Here is a 21,420-nt window from a genome sequence, read left to right as displayed (position 1 = left end):
AAATAAGAAAGGTGGTTTTCTTCAATGACACCGTGGGTTGGATCCTGTTAATTTGTTCTGCTAATAGTGAATCCTTGTGCTGGAGAATGATGGAATGGATTGATAAGGTCCAGACTAGACTATGATATGTATGGAACAGGATCATTGAGGTGTCGTTACAAGTGTATATAAAAAATAAATTCTTGGCCTCTGTGTCTGGCTGCTATACTCTTTACTACCAGCAGAGGGCTCCATAGGCTTATTGCTGAATTCTCGTGGCAACACCTGGATTTCTGTCATTTATTCGTTTAAGTACTTGAGTAGTTGATTTGGCAAAGGCATTTACAGCTAGCATTGGCAGCACTTAAAAGATGAGACCTCTCAGTATTTTTCAGAATTTCCTTCTGGCAAAATTTCTTCGTATTCAATAAGTAAAACATCTCAGTTATCACACAACAGTATCCCTGCAACTACATAGGAATTTTACAATTTCTGATGTGATAATTTGGCAAGAAAAATTTAACTGTAGCCCTGCTACTGGTTAGAAATAGGGGGAGCAGTAATCTCTCATCATGTGGGAGGTCTCTATATGGAGACACTATAAACAGGAACTGCAACGATGTGGTTCTTCCATGCCCCACTTAAGTTAATTTGAAATCTTTCCTGTCCCAGAGAAAGAGGTCCTGCTGGAAATTTTTGGCAAAACTGTTGTGGTATGAGTAGTCAGATTGACCTCTTTTCATGACTGGGGTTTCTAATGCCAGCTTTGCAGCAGGGGAAAGAACTGCATTTTATCAGCTTACACTGTAAAACAGAGTGTGAGTCTGGACCATAGACTAAACACAGTGGTAAATATTTGTCAAATAACTGGTCATCTCTTGCCGTTCTGAATGACACTGTCACTTAATCAAAAGGTGACTTTTTTGTTACCTCTTGTCATCTTGCATATGCTTTCTTGTAGGAGTATTTTTACACATTGTGGCCGACACACTTGGAAGTATTGGAGTAATTATATCGGCACTACTGATGCAGAACTACGGTCTCATGATAGCTGACCCTGTCTGTTCAATGCTCATAGCCCTGCTTATAGGAGTAAGGTAAGTACTGCTAGTAGTGCTCAGAGCCCTTTCCAGGTGCAACCTTGCAGGGTTTGCAGTCTTAATAGGGACCATGGACTTCATTAACAGTGACTGTTCTTGTAATTGGTTGGCTTTTTCCTATCTTGTATCATTGTGTTTGTATACCTAATAAGTTTCCTCAGTCAGCAGCCTGTTGTGTTTATACACTTTGTGTCTTGCAGACTTGTAAAACGACCCTTCCGACCCACATTGTGAAGCATCTTTTTGTGTTGTTTGTTTGGGCAAATATGAACCAATGTACTGTACTACTAAATGAAGCAGAATGGCCTCAAATTCAGTGGAGTCCAGCCTGCTGGCACATGGTGTAGCCTGCCCTTTGTCAAGCTGAGCTGCCAGGCGGCTCATAGAAGGCTGCTCAGTATCTATCTGCTGAGGTGTCCTGCTCTTTTGGTGTAACTGGTCAAGTTATTTTTAATGCATTCTTCATTGCAAGGGATACGTGAGCGTGACAAAGCTTTGAAGTATCCCCTGCTTTCCCGTTATTGTTGCTTTCAAAAAGCACTGTAAACAGTCATTGACAATGCTATGTGCAAGATTTTGAGTCTCTTGGAGTGCTTCTTTGAGCTGTGTGTGAAAAATATTTTTTTCAAGGATAAGTGACAAGATAAACACACGAAGTTGCCATAAGCTGAAGCATACTGTTGGTCGAGTGGAATCAGCACTATCTACTCAGGCTTACATGCATGCTCTGTGTCATCTAGAGGAGCTACTAGATAGTGGTATCCTTGTGCCAGCATGATTTTCTTGAAATACAAATCAGACGTTGGGCGCCGTGGGGCAGCACAGCAGAGGCCCCTTCTGCACAATCAGAATAATGCACTTTCAGTCCAATTTCAATGCACTTCGAAGCTGGATTTTACTGTGCAGAGTAGCAAAATCCGCTTTCAAACAACCATGAAAGTGCATTATTCTGCATGTGCGGAAGGGGCCTTCGTTTGTCAGCCTGTAAAATGTGGAATGTAGTTTCTGAGAATAAGAGAAATTAGAACTATTTGGGAGAGGAAGAGAACCTGTTGCAGATGTGCTTTTTTGGAGAAGAGAAGATGCAAACTTGTAAGAAAACCTTACAGATAAGCTGCTTTTGCCCTTTTAAGCGAGTGCTACTGTGTGGGGCAGTATAGAGCCGGGAAATTGCTCTGCTCTGTGATGAGTTGTATTAAATTGAAATCATATTGACTCTGGTGGCATCCAGCAATTTACAGTGTCGCTCAGTTCTTTGCCCTCTGCAAGAAACTTTAGAATGCACAGCCAGTAGCTGCAGCCTGGAGCTGACAGCTTCATTGACTCATGGATCACGTTTTTGTGGGTCTCTTAAAAGAGAAATGTCAGCATAATTACACTTTCAAATCAAGTCCTTGTTTTCGTAGTGAAGTGCACTATCATTGCCTTGGCTTGACGCCAGGTTCAGACAATATGCTCCATCTGCATGAGTCAGCATACCTTTGGTGTGCAGCAGTCTGGCAATGTACGTACCATGATTATATCCTATGATGCAAATTATTATGAGGATCTCGAGAGTGAGAGTGTTGAGTGAGAGTTTGACCAAAGCTTTCTCTCCATCTGTACAGATTACTTCTTAGTGATAAAAACCTGAAAGAGGCTTGTGGCCCTTTAAAAGCTAATAGGCTTATTGTGACTAAATTTGATTTCATCAGATGCATGAAGTAATACCCTCAGCTGACAGAAGCAGAGGAAGAAGAATGGTAAATCGGGTAGACATGGAGGGAAAGGCAAGTGGCAGCCAGAGGTTATCTGCTCTGGGAGCTGCAAATCAGTTGACAAATGATGATGAAGTATACATTTATACCAGAGGATGGGGCCTCAAAGAATGAACTCTTATACGGCTTGCTTGCCTGGTCACCTGGAAGTAAATCTCAATGACCCTCGGTGATTAGGAAGCACTCTTTTGCCCAGGCAAGCGTCTGCAAAGTAACATGAAGCATACAAATTGCCAGTCTGTGTGTATTTTGACATAATGTTGATTTTTTTCTGCAGGATATTGCTTACAGTACACAAGTGAAATACTGTTCGTAGTATACTATGCAGGAAATGAAGTAACACAGGAAACGTTTCTAGTGTGGGTGATCTAGCTTTGGTTTGATGCAACCCCTACTTAGCTGTATTCGGTAGCTTCGGGCTGGTAAAGAAATATATTTGTTACTGGTTGGCTGTTCTTTCCAGTGCTCGTTATTAGAATTGCATTATGTGTTTGCAATGTGGGCAATAAACTAGGGACATGCCTAGTTCTGACTGGGATTTCTGTTACCCCATTGTATTTTTAACATCTGAAGCAAGATTCTCAATTGAGCTTAACTGTTTTATATTTCTCCTTGAAGGAGACTAGTGGAATTGAATTTGCTCATATGCACAAAGCATAATAGAGAGAAAAAGATTCAGCCTTCAGCACCCGAACACAGGGCTCCTATGGCAGATTTGTGAGGTTTGATGCCTCTTGGGGTAGGAGTACTGAAGCAGTAACATTGATCCCTTTTCAGCCTTACGGAGGCCTTTTGCACACGTTTGTTCGGGTCAAGCGTACTTTTGGGTCAGATTCTCAATTGTGCACATATTTGTCTTCAGAACTCACTGCACTGCAGATCAGAGAAGCCCTTCAGTTTCCAAGAGTGGACAAAGCACGATCTTTTCCCTGCCTGAACAGGGAAAATGGAGCACAGCGGTATGCATTTGCTTCCTTCAACTTTTCCACTCCTCCCTGCCTTAGTAAAGGGCATTGGTTCAAGCTGGCCAGGTGACTGTACAGATAGTTCAAAAAGGAGAATCAAATTGGTGTAAACTGTCTGTTGGAAAATTTGCTTCACTAGAGATATATGGTGCCAGGCATACTGCACTTTTGTTGCACCCCCGAAGAGTATGTTTGTGCGGATTTCTGATTTTCAAATTAATAGAGCTGAATTTAATATTCTGAAAAGAAGAAGAAAAAATTTAAGTTGCAGATTCCCAATTCTTTTGTCTAGATATTTTGAATGTTAACACAATTGCTGACTTTTGGCTGTATTACTTGCAGAAACTGACATGAATATCACTTGCAGAAACTGACATTGCACATAAGAAAATGGCTTATGAAACTCATTCCTTTTTTGTACTCTGCTTTGGTGCTATGAGATTGTGAAGTTCTGTACCAGAAAGTAGCTTTTAATATGCTAACCCATAACGATTTATGCAAGCATGTATTTTACTCAAGATAGAAGCAGATATGCTTTCAAACCCAGGCCAGTAAATATACTTGTTAGATGTATTATAACTACAGAGGATTCATTGTGTAGGGCAGAGTCCAGTTGCCAAGAGTATTCATGGAAACCACCCTTTAGGCCACATTGGTGATGGGGAAATACCAAGGACTGAGACACAGTGCTCAATCTGGCGGGGAACGTGGGCTGCATATTAAGTGGGCAAAGCTGTAAGTGTTTTACTGATGGCTCAATAGTGGCATAACACTCCTCATCAACCAAAATGGGAGCTCTTTCCCATTGAGTGAGACTTTTATCTCAAGCTGCTGTTTTCTTTCACTGGTTCTTTTTCAGTGTTTCAGCTACTGTGCTGAATTACAGCGCGAACAGTGTAATATGCATTTAAATGATTACACTTATGCCTTCACTCTGCGGCTGTATTTCCTTTAGTTTAGACTGCTGGATGCCAATAATAAGCGCTCAGTATAATAATGTCCAATTTAGAGTGTCGGATATCACTAAACACGGAGGTGGAATTCTGTTCTGTGGTTCCTTTGTCCTGCAGTGCCTTTCTCTTTTTTCTGTTCCTTCCTCATTCCTCTTCCATTTATTCTGTAGCAAATCCCTTGTATAATTGTGCTTGAGAGAGAACATCAGGACTACTCTGTAACTTCTTCCCCATGAGTAGAATAGTTCCTTTCCTTGGATATGTTTACTCTCTCTGTGTATAGAGTACAAACCTGCTGTTTAATTTTTTTTTTTGTTAAATAGGCTGTAGCTAGATGTGGAAATAATTCTGTTGCAAAATACATTATTCAAAATGGGGCTTTGGAAACCACAGGAATGTGCAGAGGTTACACCAGAGACTGCTGAACATACACAGAGGAGAGAATAGGGTTTGGTCCATTGGCTCCCCCACTCCCCTTTAACTTCTGAGTAGAGCCCAGGATTCAGTTGTGGTGGAGAGAGTCTACACAAGGTGCATGCACATGGGTTCTTTGAAAACTGTACATACATTTATCCTCTTATAGGGTGGGGGCATGGGTCCACTGATCCTTTTAGATGTGTTCACTTATTCTAATTATATTTCCCTTTGTCCAGGGAGCTCAGGCTGGCAAGCATCTTCCTCCCCTCTTCTGTTTTATCCTCACAAGATAGGTGAGGCAGCAGGAGAGTTACTGGCCCAAAGACAAGAGAGCTTCATGGAAGAATGGCATTTGCCTCTTGGGCTCCCAGATAATTATCTAGCACTCCAATCCCTCTGCCATAGTGGTTTTCGGTAGCTGCTACTGAAGATGTGAGATTTTGGCACCAGTGACATTTGGGATATTCGCTGTCTGACTCCACGTGCCTAATTATTACTTTCAAGCTGTGGAACTGATTTGTATTGCTTTGTCTCTACTGAGTCATATGGATTCTCCCCCAGAGTCAACAATGAAATAGTGGCACAGATGAAAGAGGAATGTAGCAGTTAAATTCTCCTGTAACCCATGCAGCAACTTTGGGGCTAAGTTAGTGCTAACTCACTTGTTGCAGCAGGACTGTTCCTTGAAGAAAGGGCGCTGATCAAGGCAGTGGACAGTATGAAAAAGAAGCTTCTCTAGTCCTACTGAAAAGGAAAACTTCTTTTGACTGAAAAGGAAAACTTCTTTTCCAGGTGTGCTGCCAGGAAAACATACAAGTATGTATGTAAAATGTTTTTGAAGGAGGTATGTAATTTTAAGGGGCATCATCTTACATTTAGGGTCATTTTCCTTGTGTGCAAATATGGTCGATATCTTGCCACTGCAAGTTAAAGAAAATTTTGTCCAGCTCCTTTAAAACCAAATGATTGAAAAAATAGGCAGTTTCCCAATTATGTGTTTATTTTAGGGGCAGAATGTGTCTGCTGGAAGGAAATGATTTTGAAATGTAGCTGAGGCTTGCTTTAAGTACAGTATAAAGCTGGATGAATTCTGTGTGTTCAGAGCAGATGGACTTTGTTGAAAAAACACACACACAGAACCATGTCACGTAAATTGCTGACAGTCATGAATTTCCTGTTTGTGGTCTGGACTGTGGCTATGAAGCCCTTGCCCACAGTGTTCCACGTTCTCTCTCAAAGGTCTTGTTTATGTTAGCTAACTCCGGTTGTCTTCTCTGGAACTCTTGCCTAACTTCAGTGGGCTTTGAAGAGCCTAACTCTGCTTAGGGTGGCAATGGCAGCAGCACAAGCTCTGTGTCATGGAATGTCATACATTATCACATCAGTATTTGTAAAGCTGCCAGTTAGAGCCCCTTATTCCGTTTTGTGGGGGGAATGGTCGTCTTCTTCTTTTAGCATCACCCTTTTACCATTTTCTTCTATCTTGGGGATCTTCTCTCTTTAGTCATGTTTATTTAATTATTTTCTGGATACTTATTACCTGCTGATGCATCACCTAAGTCCCTGGGTGGGCACAGTTACAAAACACATATCAATCTTAAAATTGTCATAAATAGACTTTGAAACCATCCCCCACCCTAACCCTCCTAAAAATACGTAATCATCCCTCCCCTCATAATGCTCCCTCAATGCACTTTAAAAATTGGATTGGGGCTGCCCCAATAGAGTGCCAGTATGGCCAGCACAGGAACAAAGTGTTCCAGCACAAGAACAAATAGGAGGGGAGGCACCGCCCAGGAGGGATCACCTGTATGCCTGGGTACAGAGAGTGATCTTGGCTAGGTGCCTAAACTCCTGCAGAGTTGGTGCCTGATGAACCTCTGGGGGAGAGTATTCCAAAGTGCCAGGGCCACCACAGAAAAGGCCCTCCAGGCACCCCCCAGATCTCGGATGGCGATGGAGCCGCCAGGAAGGATGCCACTCTTCCACCTTCTCTATGGTAGAATAAATGGATAGATGTATCAACTGACTATAAAGCCAGAATGCCATCCCAAATGGAAATGGTGGTAATGGTGGTCGTGGAAAGTGCCGTCAAGCCACAGTGACTTATGACAAGCCTGCAGTGTTTTTAGAACATAAGAACAAGCCAGCTGGATCAGACCAGAGTCCATCTAGTCCAGCTCTCTGCTACTCGCAGTGGCCCACCAGGTGCCATTGGGAGCTCACATGCAGGATGTGAAAGCAATGGCCTTCTGCGGCTGTTGCTCCCGAGCACCTGGACTGTTAAGGCATTTGCAATCTCAGATCAAAGAGGATCAAGATTGGTAGCCATAAATCGACTTCTCCTCCATAAATCTATCCAAGCCCCTTTTAAAGCTATCCAGGTTAGTGGCCATCACCACCTCCTGTGGCAGCATATTCCAAACACCAATCACACGTTGTGTGAAGAAGTGTTTCCTTTTATTAGTCCTAATTCTTCCCCCCAAGGCAAGAGATGAGTAGAGGTGTTTGCCATTATCTGCCTCTGCATAGCAATACTGGATTTCCTTGGTGGATGTCCCATCCAAGTACTAACAAGGGCCAAACCTGCTGAGCTTCTGAGATCTGGCAAGATGGAGCTAGCTTGGGCCGTCCAGGTCAGGGCCAGTGGTACTGGTATCCAGGCCTAATGTCTAAGACTTGTTCTGTGTAACTGATATGGCAGTGGTGCCACAGCCATGTTCAGTCCCATCTTCTTGCTTTGTCTAGATCCGCTTGCCTGTCCAGTGTACTTCTGCTTTTTGTATCTTTCACGATGGGACTGCTGCAACATGCAATCCTTATGACTGTTTTCTGAGTTGCTCTTTGAACGTGTGTTTACTTCAGTCAGGAGAGGAGCTAATAATAGTAAAGGGAAGTCTGAATGCGCACGCTTCTTCACAAGACACAGCGGCACAGTTTTCAGGCACTCCTGTAACGAAGGAAAAATGCTGTGAAAAATTAAAGTATTACTAGTTTAGTTAGTACCTGACCCGACCTCTGAGTCTGGTGGGACAGCGCTTATGATAATGCTGCTAAGGCAGGGGAGAATTATCAGTATGATCATACTTTTCTCCAGGTTGTGCCCTGAGAGTGGTTACTTGTGAAAATGTGTATTCACTCACTTGAGAGGAAGCTTAGATGGCTGATGGTACCTTTTGCGTTATCAGCTTTTATAATAAACTGTAACAGAGTCATTGCACCAACCAAACCTCCCTTAAACTACGTTTCTTCTTAGCTGTGTCAAGAAACAGTTCTTACATTTACCATGTCTGATCTGAGGTGAAAGTGAAATGTGAGCTTGGCCACGTCTGAAAGGTAGTCTGGACATTCACTGCAATTATGTGGTATGCAATTATGTGGTATGTTTGGACATTCACTACAGGAAGCACATTATCTTCCAGATTTTTCTTAGGCCTTTACTTGGTATGCTGATTGACATTGGCTGCCGGTCTTGTGGCTCTTACTCTGCATAGCAGTAATCATTCATTGAATACGCATGCCAAATAGTTCATTTTTTGTCTACTGGCCCTTCCGGTCCCTGTTGGGAAGTTTTTATTGAATAGCAATATGAGTGGTTGCCTAGCACCGGTTGCTTCTCTTTTGATACTTCACCAAAGACTTTAGAAAAAGGATTTATGGGGTAAAGGAGTGAAAATTCCATTCGGAAGGCCCAGTTTCCCAGGGTAAGCTATGTAATGTTGCTGACTAGAGCACAGATGAAAGCCTGATAGTGTGGATCACTCTGGATTCTGGATGGGTTGACAAGGTGGGGTGAATTTGAATAGGGTGTCTCTACGGAAGAGCAGTCCTTTTTTAGAAAGAGTTAACTGTACCCAGTCTTTATTAAGTTCAAGTCTGATAGGATACATCTGCATATGAATTCCAGCTTAGGCACTTTTTGCTACAGTTTTCCTTTGAAACATTTGTATTGAAGTACTGCAACCTTTTAAGTCTGTTATCCAGGGTGGTTAAATCTATTATCTGTTTAAGTCTGCTATTGTCTAGAGAGATTAATAATGCTCCCTTATTGAATTGTTTATATTTTAACATAATATTTATGTCCATTTATTCACTTCTGTAGGTTAGGGCGGCATAGAGGCTGTTTAGTTGGCCAGAGTAAATAGCAGAGGGCATTTTTTTTGCATATGATAGCCTCGCAGTAGAGCAGAGGACCCAACCTTTTTGATCCTGTGGACACCTTTGGAATTCTGCTGCAGGGTGTGAAGTTATGCCTCGTTTCAACATTTCAGGCAGAAGCTCTGTTTAACAGGGTGCCTTTTAAAATGAACACATTGGTCAAAATATTTTATTGCATTCACAGCTTATTTTAGGTCACAAAATGGTGGCAACTTCTGCCAAAGCAGATTTTTTTTTGAAGGGGGCGAGAGGAGAAGTCTGCATGGCCAGTTAGATCTGCAGTGGCCAGTCAGAAGCGTTGCTGAGCAAAAGTCTTATCTGATTCTATCCACTTTCTAAAAACACTTGGTTGCTAGGAAATGTGTTGGCGGGTACCATGTTTGGGACCCCCTGCAGAAGAGGATGTACAGGATGCAGGATTCCCTGCAGAAGATGATGTGATGGGGTGACTATGCCGTTTTCAAGTTAAACCTAACAGGAGACGTGTGCATCAATCCACCACATCTTCCTGTGTTGCACTGCTCTTCAGGGTCCTTGTGCCTGCCTCTCCTCCGGATTCCCTGGAAGTGTTTTAAAACCTTATTTAAGCACCACTTTCGTTGAAACTATTATCTGTACCGGGAAACATAGCACTTGGATACCATAGTGTTGATGTTGCTCCGGACACCTGCTATTGAGACTTCGCTTTTTGTAAAGTTGCACCTGCCAACACACTTGGACACACTTTACAAAAAGTTAAGTCTCGATAGCAGGCGTCCAGAGCAATATCAATGCTATGTCATCCAAGTGCTATGTTTCCCAGTACAGATAATAATATATTGTCGAAGACTTTCACGGCTGGAATCACTGGGTTGCTGTGTGGTTTCTGGGCTGTATGGCCGTGTTCTAGCAGCATTCTTTCCTGATGTCAGGAGGGAATGCTGCTAGAACACGGCCATACAGCCCGGAAACACACAGCACCCCACAGACAATAATAGTTTCAACAGAAGTGGTGCTTAAATAAGGTTTTAAAATGCTCCGAGAGACTCAGGCTACTGTACGATACAGTTGCATGCTGCTTTGACTTCCGCTGGAGAACATGCGACTGCACTGTCACCTTTATCCTGAAAAAGGTATAGTGCTAAGTTAGTCCTTTGATACTTTCCTTTGAGTGGTTGGCAGAAGTGTTGCAGGGGTTAGTTGCTGGGTTTGTGTTTTGCTGGGATGGTCCACCCTTTTTTGGGAAATCAGTTACTTTGGGTTGGTTGTCTGTTGGAAGGATTGGCATCGCCCCACCCTTATCGGTCCATGAGAGAGGAAGGATAATCTTCAAGGAGACAATTGCAGATCTTTCACAATATGTTTAGAGAGGCTTGAGTGTAAACTGTTTGTAACAACTTGGGACATACTGATTATTTCTCTGCTGGACCTATCCTGGAGAAGATGACTCCAAGTACCAGTCTAGGCCTGTTAGTCTGTCCATCTCTAGGCAAATACTGTGGTTTTAAGAACGCTTGGTGTACATCTGACAGGTATTTAGTGCTGACTAAAAAACTGGGGAAAACATGATTGTTTCTGTTGGTTTGGCTGTAGACAATGGATTGTGTGGTTAGATGGCATGATCACTCTAAGGAGTTCTTTTGGGCAAGATGAATCCTAGTATTCAAAGCGGTGAAATTGTTGGTTTGCTGTCCAAGCCCCTTCATCATGGTAACTGTGTGTTTACTGGCTTGGAAATATTGTCACTTTTACAGTTGCCACTAGTGAACCTCCTACTTGCTTCCAAATGCTCGCCGCTTCATTGCCACTAAAATCCCTGCATCCCTGGACTTCAACAAAATGCAAAGCTTGCTGTTTTGAGCAAGTCATTTCATTATGGCTGAACTTGTCCTTTCTAATTTTTGTTTTTATGACATCTCCCTCCTTCTGCCTTATTATCTTGGATCATAAGAAAAACATTCCCCAAACCAGACATAAGGCAAGAATGTTTTTTCACATTTCTGGCTGTTGTAAAATGCTGTTAAATTGATGGTGGGTGTAAAAGTGTAAACTATGAGTTTTATCAGCATCATATTTCATATAGATTTTAAAGTGGGCATAGCCTTGCCTCTGTAGCTAAAATTTCTTTCTGTGGCCATCTCTTAAAGTGCCAGAGTTGTGACCCAAGTAGCGCGTTCTAGTGTTTACTAGAGCAGAAATGTTCTTCATAGTCAACGGGGCTCCTTCAAAGTAAGCTGGGAAATACATTGGCAAAATAGAAATCAAAGATACATCTGACATTGTCTTTTAAAACTTGCATTTTAAAGTACGTAAAACATGTAATATGCATGCATACTCAACCTCATTTCCGATAATAACTGAGCTGTGATCTTTTGCAGCAACTGGCATTTCCGAGTTGATTTCAAGAGGAGAGTTGTATATAGTACATTACAGTAGACTTATCTCAGTGTTACTGTACTGTGGATCCAGGTGGTCAGATCAACTGACTGAAAGGGGGGGGGGGATCTTCTTGACTAGATTAAGTTGGAAAAGAGCATTTTCGGAAATCCATTAATTTTCTTCTCCAGCAGTAATGCAGCATCCAGTGTAAGTCCAAGGCTCTTAAGCAAGTCTTGTCGAGTCAGCTGAACCCTCTCTGAAATTGGCAGCATGATGTCTTGTAAGACCTCAGGTTTCCCAGCCAGCATTAGCTCTGTCTTGGAAGCTTGACTACCCTACGTTCTCCTACAAATAGACCTTGAGCTTGTTTGGAGGTTCTAGCAGGGGAGCGCAACTATCGTATACCCTTGACCGAAGAACGATACACTCCTTCTATCTGGGATGGTCGTCCTCTTCCACCGAGCGCGCAGCTTCGGGAGGGACGCAGATGGAGCGGTGAGGGAGGTAGGGGACACCCACCTAGCCAGCCAGATCAGCCGAATCAACCCTGGCGATCAATGGGGTGACAGATGTCGCAGCCAGATCGCCCTCACATCCGATTAGCTCTGTCTTGTTAGGGTTTTAGTTATAATTTGTTTTGGTGTGAAGGGGGAGGAGTGAGGTACACACATGAGCCAACCAAAATGGGTTCAGAAACCGTCTGACACACTCTGAATTTAAAATTAGTCACATGGTTATATGGACGTAAAAATATTGTGGAGGGTCGTTGTGTCACATAGACCAATAGTCCTGTGAATTAGATCTGATCTTTTAATCTAGTTTTAACACACAGCGTCATCTTTGAGCATGTTGTCTTGATAACTGTTCCTGTAGAAATATATAGTATATGACTGCTAGAAAATCTTTCTGCAAGCTGGCTTCGAAGTGTATGACTTTTTCTGTGTAGAGTGTAGTTGAGTTCTGTCTCTTTTGGTAAGGTTTATGTTGCATTGCAATACTAGAGTCTCTAGGGAGGACTACATTCTGTTTGATTAATTTTTCAAATCGCTGAACTTTAGCAGCAGCCTCTTAATTCACAATATTTGATTGCAACTAGAACGCTACAAGTTTTGATAGAAGAATTGGAGCGATTAATCTACTAATGCTTTAATTGTAGATTAAAATGTCCTGTAGATTAAATTCCGTAAAGGAAAATGAGCCCCATGGGCTCAAGACTGCTTGTGGCAATTTTATCAAACTGTTTATGGTCTCTGAAGGGTTCACAGTCTACATATTAAGCACAAATGACTTCAGAAACACAGCTCAGCAAGTAAAGTGTTAGTTACTTATCGCTAATGTTTTGTTCAACTTTACTAATCTAAAGGAATTTTCAATTGTGGATGAGCTTATGGTAGTTTTTATATTTTAAAAATCCCCTATATTATGTTCTTTTAAAAATCTTTTTTCCGTGGCATTCTCTCCCCCGCTACCATGTATTTGAAAAGGCATGTTTACCTTTCCATTTGTTCTTAAGAGAAAGGAGGGTAATTGTCATATGCTTCATGAACACTGATTTGTCCATTATGTTTAAATAAGATGTAGACTTTAAAATTGCTTTTAACATTTCTTCCAGTGTCATCCCTCTTTTAAGAGAATCCATTGGAATTTTGATGCAGCGCACACCTCCTTCCTTGGAAAGTTCTCTGCCTCAGTGCTATCAAAGGGTAAGCTGTAACATTTCCAGATGTTTCTGCTTGAAATATACACCTAGATAATGCAGCACTCAAATATGGGCCTCTTAACTTCTCCTCTAAGAAACCTGTACAACTTTTCTTAACAACTGATCAGAACTATTTCTTATCATATATATATTTTATCTTGGACAGCCCATAGGTTTAGAAACTCTTTACAATTCCTTAGAGTGCTTCTTTAGAAACTTTCTGATTTGCCAGGCTTAAATATCCTGCCTCCTTCTACACACCAAAGGAAGGGTGATCTACAGAATTAGGCTAATGAAAGACGACCACCCCTCCTTAGTTCAGCCCACCAGCTCATACAGCCAGGTAGTATAGTGGTTAAGAGCAGATGGGTTTGATTTCCTACTCCTCCATCTGAGTGGCAGAGGCTTATCTGGTGAACCAGATGTGTTTCCGCACTCCTATGTTCCTTCTGGGTGACCTTGGGCTAGTTACAGTTCTTTGGAACCCTCTCGGCCCCACCTACCTCACAAAGTGCCTGTTGTGGGGAAAGGAACGGAAAGGAGCTTGTAAGCTACCTTGAGTCTGCTTACGGGAAAGAAAGGTGAGGTATAAATACAAATTCCTCCTTCTCCTCCTCCTCCTCCTCCACTTTCCAGGATCTGGGAGGGATTGTTAGGGCAACGATAAAGGCGGATTATATGCAGTCTTTATGTGAACTTATCGCTGAATACAACCAGTTATTTTTAAATACTATGCCTCAGTGGCATTTTTACTAAAACTAGCTTACCCAGTACAAAAAAGGAAGTCTCAATCTCTTTTCTTTAATGTGTATAGTTTACAAGCTGTACACATTAAGGTCAAGAGATTTACAGCCCAATCCTGGCACTGCCTCCAAAGGACTTTCCCATGGCACGGAAGGCGAAATATTTTTTTTAAAAAAATAACTAGAATCCCCCATAGGGAACAGATACGTGGAGTATCTCCGAGCCAGCCCCTGCAGATGCATGGGGGTTGTGCAGGCAGTGGAAGCTGACTAAAGTTGGTTTCACCCCCTGGCCTGCCCCTGGAATCATGTCGGCACAGCTGGAGGTGGCGCAGGAGCGCTGATGCGAGGCTGGACACCAGTGGATTTTCTCCTCCATTGGGGTAGGTGCCCTGGGGATGCCATTTCCCTGTCATAGGCCTAGATTCACCCCTCCCCCTCTGGATTGGGCTGCCCAACTTTAAATGCTCCAGCTCAGGGGTCTGCAACCTGCGACTCTCTAGATGTTCATGGACTACAAATCCCATCAGCCCCTGCCAGCATGGCCAATTGGCCGTGCTGGCAGGGGTTGATGGGAATTGTAGTCCCTGAATATCTGGAGAGCCGCAGGTTGCAGATCCCTGCTCCAGCTGGTTTTAAATAATTTCTTATTTTTCTAATGATTTTCAGGTATTGTATGATTTTATCATGTTTTATTTTTAAAGCCCTTACGAGCAGGTTCCCCAGATGGGGTGTATATACATTTTCTAAATAAATAAATTGCTTAAAACAACAGCAACAATCCAATGCCTCTTCTGTGTTTTAGGTTCAGCAGTTGCAAGGAGTTTATAGTTTACACGATCCACATTTTTGGACCCTTTGTACTGATGTTTACATAGGGACCTTGAAACTGTTTGTTGCTCCAGATGCTGATGCAAAGTGGATTTTAAGCCAAACTCACAACATTTTTACTCAGGTATCTCACTGGGTTATATATTCACTGTAATTATAAATGCAGCAGTGACTAACTAGAAAGTATTTTTTTGTGGCAGGGGGAGGAAAGTTAAGAAATTGCAGGACAAGGTGATTATTTTCTTTTGTAGCTTTGAAAAGCCTGAGTGGCATTTATACATTTCATTCTAGCAGCTGAGGATGTCTTCAGAATTTAGGTGTATGGGAACACACCTTATTGAGATATTTAAACAAGAAAAACATCCTCACTTTTACTGTATTGAAAGTAACTGAGAGGGAAATACAGTGTAAAGTCTGGTATTAAATTTGTGCAGGTCACTAATTTTGTGGCCTGACTTTTGTGAGACATGGGAACATTGTCTGTTTGTGGTAGGGGGCAGGTGGAGACTAAGAGACTGAAGGAGAGTCGCATGCCTTTAGTGAAAGTAGCAGAGGAGTTGGGAAACAGAGGCATGAAGAGGCTGTTGAAGGAGGCCTCTTCTGGGTGGTGCAAGTGGTTTAAATTTCTTACTGGCTCAGGCTCTGGCCTCGGGTTTGTCCTGCTGCGGCCCTTGCTGCTTGGCCTGAAACTGGGGTGAGAGGGGGCTTGTTGGCATAGGCACTTCCTCATACATAAACATGACTGGATCGCCTTAGCTGCTTCCTAGCCCATTTTAAAACAAGCATGGCCAACAGCTTTGCAGAACAAGGTTGTATTTGTAGAACTGTTTCCTAAAGTGGTTTGTTCTTTTGTATTTGCAGGCTGGAATACGACAACTGTATGTACAGATTGAATTTGCAGCCATGTAGCACATAACTTACTGTTCCCTTTGGACCAAAGCTTTCTAGTACTGTAATGGTTTAAGACTTTGTACTTTCATTGGAACAGATATCCCCTTCATCTCTACATTTCTCCAAATCTGAACAGAGACTGCCAACTTTTGGCTGCATAAAGAGAAAAAAATAGGAAGGGTATGGACCTTAATCTTCATGAGCCCCAAATATTTGTGGATTATTTGCTGAGTTCCAACAGCAGACTTAATAATGTGGTTCTGTAATCATTGGTTATGCTGTTTCCAAAGCTGCTGAAGTTTTTGCTCAATCCCACGAAGCCAGTGTTGTTACAGGGAAGGGGGCTATAAGGAAATTTTATTTTGCTTATGTTACAGTGGTTGACATTCTGCAACCGAACTGTATGTTAAGACTGTTTGTACTTTTGCAAACTTAATGAACCGAACCATATTGGGTTTTAGTGCCTTTATCAAAATATCTGCCAGCACAGATATGGAACATTGGGGGATTTTATTAATTTTCACGGCTACTAATTGTGCCCAGTAGAATTCTTGCTTGTGATTGGTGTGATTTAGCTATTCAACTTCCTCTCGCTATTACATTTTAAATTTCCATGGAGGTGAATCTTCAGTTTTATAATGCAAAGGTGAAATGATTTCAGAAAGTTTGTTTACAAAGTGCTTGACTACCATGAACTACGACCAGACTGAAAGAGCCTCGGCTTTCTAACAATAATGTAAAATTACTGTGTTTGGTCATTACACCAGAGGAAAACCTGCAGGAATGTGATGCTACCACTTGGTCTCTTCAATTTTCTTTCATATCCAGACTTCTTAATGTGTATAAGCTGTGCTATAAGATTACTAGTTGACATGTTTTTTTTTTAATGAGGCACTTGAAAAGGATGCTTTGTATGAATCACCTCCTCCTCCTGGTTTTGTTAGCTGAGGAGGGGATGCTATGTCTGGCTGACTTAATTGGAGAATGAAGGTTTTATAGATGATGGCCAATAGATGATATGAACTTTGACTTCCAATTCCATGTTTGCACCTAGTATTTCAGTCTTGAAGAGCCTATAAATAAATATTTAGCCAGAACGTTTGCCCAGGAAATTCCCCCATCCCCCATCTGCAGCAGGGCCCATAGTTATGTGCCTAATATCATGGAACATAATTGCCTGTATATTTTGAAGTGTGACATGACATTTGAGTTTAAATCCAGCCATATGTTTTCCAGTAAAACCCTATGACCCTTAATGCCAGAAGTCTTTTAGTAAATTTTTCTATGATTCAACCAACATCTGCTCCAAGCTGCCACCTTTCATGCTTTAACTTAATTTTGGGCTTTCTCTTGAACTTTACAAGTGCTCAATAGTAGGTATTTTCAACAAGTCCATCCCTAGAGTCTAATGTATCGTTTAAAGACCCAGGGGAGCTGATGACATGAGCCTTGACCATGGAATCTGTGCTCTTCTGTTGGAGTTTATCTCAGACACAGAATAACAAGGACCTCATGAATGGTATCTGATGTTGAAGCTGATTGTGGAAACTGGGGTATGTGCTAGGAAGCACTTTTTACTAATCAGAGCAGCTGAGAAGTGTTTCTTAAATTTGTGGGAACTACGCCCATGATTTTTCAAAAGGCTGTTCGCCCTGTTACATGGAGTAATCAAGACAAGGTTGCATTAGGAAAACCCGGACTTGCTGTTTGATGATGAAATTGTTTCTCCAAAATACACATATTACAATTGTGTTGGTTAACTACATCTTAGGTTTTTCTGATGCCTACACTAGAGAGTTTGCTGGAATAGTGTCTAGCGTGGCCCTTGTTTTATGAGCAATAAAGCACCCTTGTAAACTCATTTTAACCCATTTTGATCTTAGGCAATCTCTTATGGGCTGCTTAAGTGCTAGTTATACTTTGCTTGTCGCAAATTTAGCAAGACAGAAGCTGTAATTCAAGATGTGAAGATGAACCTCAGCCCATTACTGTTCTATAGAGGTATGGCTAGATTGTATTCCTTTTCACAGGACACATGCTTGACAAATTATTATTTTCCTTTAAGGGTTAAACATATTTTCCAACATGGAGATTTCCGTAACATGCGATATGCCGTCTAACTCTCCACACGCACTGTGCCAAATGTCTGTGCCATTTGTCATTCATGACCTTCAATAAACTCATATTATCTCTATGTGGAAATGATCTACCTGAAGGAGCCTAATAATATGTGAAATGGTTGTCAGTCCAGTTGACTTTATTTTCACTTATTAGTTAGAAAGGATTGCCTGTTGGTCCTGCTCAGCGCTACACTTACATTGTCTAATGAAGGTTTCCATTACTTGAGAGCACAGGCTAAATGACCGGATGGGACTTTTAAGCCTCATTTTAGCGGTATTAATTTGGCTAACACCTTTTGCAAGGAGTTAATTGTGGTTACTATCGCTGACTTTTCTCAGTCCTATGACACATAACTTGTTAAGTCATACTCCACCAAAAAGGCAGCTTTGAAATGTGTTTGTCTTTGAAGGCATAGATTAACTTTGGTGCATTGCTATGGTGTGACCTACATTTCAAGGCAACAGTTTAATTATCCAATAAACAAAATGTGCAGATTCATTTCCATCACAATGCAAGCTTTTCAATTTAGGGGGAATGAGGTTTTATTAGAATGGGATGTCTGATCTTAGAAAGAAAATAAAGTATCCTTTTATCTTGTAACATGAGAGTGTTTATTACTGAGTAAATAGGCTCGGCAATCCTATTTTTCATAAAAAGGCTGTGGTAGATTTCTTGAGACTCATAAATTTGTCTTCCTTTTAGTGATCTATTGGTAGTTACAGGGGTGTATGTATACAGGGCGGGGGGAGTTTCAGTTCCATTGATCAGCTGAAATGATTAAAATACTGTTAAGGGAATAATTTAACATAAATACTAATGCTCATTTTTATCGCCATAATGTATTTCTCGTGCACTGAAGAGGTCATAACTGTGAATATTTTTCCCTGGATGTTGTATCCAAGCCTTTAGCGTAGGGTGTGGAAGGCAAGCATGTCTTTGTATTTCAGTGCAGTTCAATCATCAGTATCCCAACCTTAATTTTTTGGGTTGACCTAACTACTCCAGTAAACCATGTGCTGCATAATATGAGAAGAGGTGGGAATAATCTCCTTAGTCATCCTAGTCCTGAGATACCTTTTTGTAGAATAGCAGAAAGATGGTTCTAAAAGTGAAAGTGTCTGATTGCGTTGACGCTAAACAGTGACCAGCAAACGAAATGTGGTGGTGCAGTTCTGTTATCTAACTGTTGAGGAAATTTGAAGAATTAAACCTGAAGCAATGCTGGTTGCTAACTGAATTTTACCAGGTGTTGAAAGACGCATGCACACACAATTAGTGATTGGCAATTGCTATCCCCTATTAGACATACATTGCAATTTAAATCAGTTACTAAACTTGAGGAAAAACAGTACAACTATGCATCGAAATATGTCATGCTGCTTTGTTTTGGCAAACATGGCTGCCCTGATGTGGAGAAGACCTTTGGTGTATGCCCTGTCCAGTTTCAGATCAAGTAATTTTACTTTGTTGACCTTGTCCTGGTTATTCTAAGTAGCTGTTTTGTTGCTTTTTGCTGCAAGGAATCTTTCTCCAATGTACAGTTCTGTGTTGCTCAACGTTTCCTTTCTTCTTGGTTGCTGTTTCCTGTTGTAGATGATTGATTTTCAGCATTCTCACACTTAAAAGAGTTGTCCCACTAATTTCCTCCTTAAGCTATTGTAAAGGAGCCCTGTGGAATAAGCATACTACACATACCAAATCTCAGCAGGCAATTGATAATGCCTTGGCAAATTTGAAATGAACCCATTTTGATGACTGTTGCCTTGCCGCTTTCTCTTTGGGATCAGTTTTGGGTGTGAAATGCTTAACAATTCATAGGCCACATCACAGAGGTGTATCATGAAGGAAATTAATGATAAGACAAAGTGATCTTATTGCCAATACTTAACCTGTGCATTCTAATGTAGTCTGGCTTGTCTGTGAAATCCTAAAGGGGGGTGGGTGGGGGATATTTCTGAAACCATTTCCTAAATTGCACATGAGGTGAGGACTTTGCTATCATCAGACTTTTATTTTGTTTGTCAGTGCATGATAGATCTTCACTGCTAGGCAAATTCAAACAGGTGATTATACATCCACGACGATTGTATTTGATATCTGGGAATACTATAGTAGCCAGTCTGACTTGCCCAAAGCAATATTCAATATTTTAATTAATCTTTTTCTACTTGAATACCTATTAAATATTTAAACAGCAATGTTTGAGACAGTAGTTGGGATCAATTTTCCTACCAATAAACTTCCTTTTTTAAAAGCCCAAAGGTTGTGCATCTACTTTCTTAGATCATTTCCCCCAGTACTGCTGGTGTACAGCTAAGTCAGGGGTCTGCAACCTGCGGTTCTCCAGATGTTCATGGACTACAAATCCCACCAGCCCCTGCCAGCATGGCCAATTGGCCATGCTGGCAGGGGCTGATGGGAATTGTAGTCCATGAACATCTGGAGAGCCGCAGGTTGCAGATCCCTGAGCTAAGTCAACCAACTCCATGTAGGCAGTTGCTAAATACAATTGTGGCAGTCATTTGACTCCATATATGGTGAAAACAGAATGCAATAATGCATTTCTTTGACTGCTAAGATTAAGCCATTGTGAAGTAAAAGTGCAATGTTAGGAGCAAGATTCAGAGGAAGTGTTTATCAGATTTAGTTCCAGTTAAAGCATTTGGAACCAGTGGCTGGTATAATTTGTGACCAAGGTGGTACATTTTCCAACTTTTAAGATCAGTCCTTGCGGTTAGTTACAGCTTCGTTCTCACCAAAGTGAATAAACCTGTGCTTATTTATTATTAAATTTGAGATACCGCCTACCCCCGAAGGGCTTAAGTTGTAGCTCTTCATGCTACAGTTTGTGACTGATATAATTGAAGATAAAATACTCCTTCTGCGAAGAAAATTAGATAAGATGAAGAAAAACAGATTGGCCTAACTTATTTTGTAAATCCAGGGATTTCTTATGAACTATTCTACTACAAGCTGAACACAAGTTTATATAGTCATACCTCACTTTTTGTCAGTAATCCATCTGGATTACCTCGGTGAAAACCGAAACGAAAACCGAGGCTATGCCGTTTGTGCAGGCAGCAAATGGGGCAGCAATTTACGCATAGCTGACGCATAACAACACATAAAAAAGTAAGCCCTCACGAAATCGAGGCGAATGACGAATAGCGCTCCGAAGGCAATAAACGGCTGGATCCCATCGGCGAAAACCGAAATCAGCGATTTCCGAAGGTGACAAAAACTGAGATATGACTGTACTTCAATAACAGCTCTAGGAAGCTACAACCAACCAGGGTCTAAAAGAGGGGGCTTTTCCTGTTTCAGTTTTAATTCCTCCTCTATTGTTACGCATGTACTTCCTTGACACAACTTAATTTTGCAAGCAAAAGTGCGTCTTGAGGTTTAATACAATTTTATGAACCTTCCTACCAATTTTGCTAAATATATG

At 41.5% G+C, this 21,420-nt stretch overlaps 1 protein-coding gene across 1 annotated transcript in view; it reads left to right on the top strand.

Annotated features, from left to right (window-relative positions):
• Positions 1–20,233, top strand: part of SLC30A7 (solute carrier family 30 member 7) — a 36,120-nt gene extending 15,887 nt beyond the window's left edge. The window contains exons 8-11 of the mRNA XM_048495951.1: positions 941–1,076; positions 13,300–13,390; positions 14,935–15,084; positions 15,822–20,233. Coding sequence (XP_048351908.1) covers positions 941–1,076; positions 13,300–13,390; positions 14,935–15,084; positions 15,822–15,869 — 425 coding nt within the window. The 3' untranslated portion in view covers positions 15,870–20,233. The remainder of the gene's footprint in view (positions 1–940; positions 1,077–13,299; positions 13,391–14,934; positions 15,085–15,821) is intronic.
• Positions 20,234–21,420: the final 1,187 nt, after the last annotated feature.

This window comes from Sphaerodactylus townsendi, linkage group LG05, assembly GCF_021028975.2.
Source record: "Sphaerodactylus townsendi isolate TG3544 linkage group LG05, MPM_Stown_v2.3, whole genome shotgun sequence".
NCBI classification, from domain to species: Eukaryota; Metazoa; Chordata; class Lepidosauria; order Squamata; family Sphaerodactylidae; genus Sphaerodactylus; species Sphaerodactylus townsendi.
Note: the sequence above shows the minus strand (reverse complement) of the source record. Positions and strands in the feature narration are given on the sequence as shown.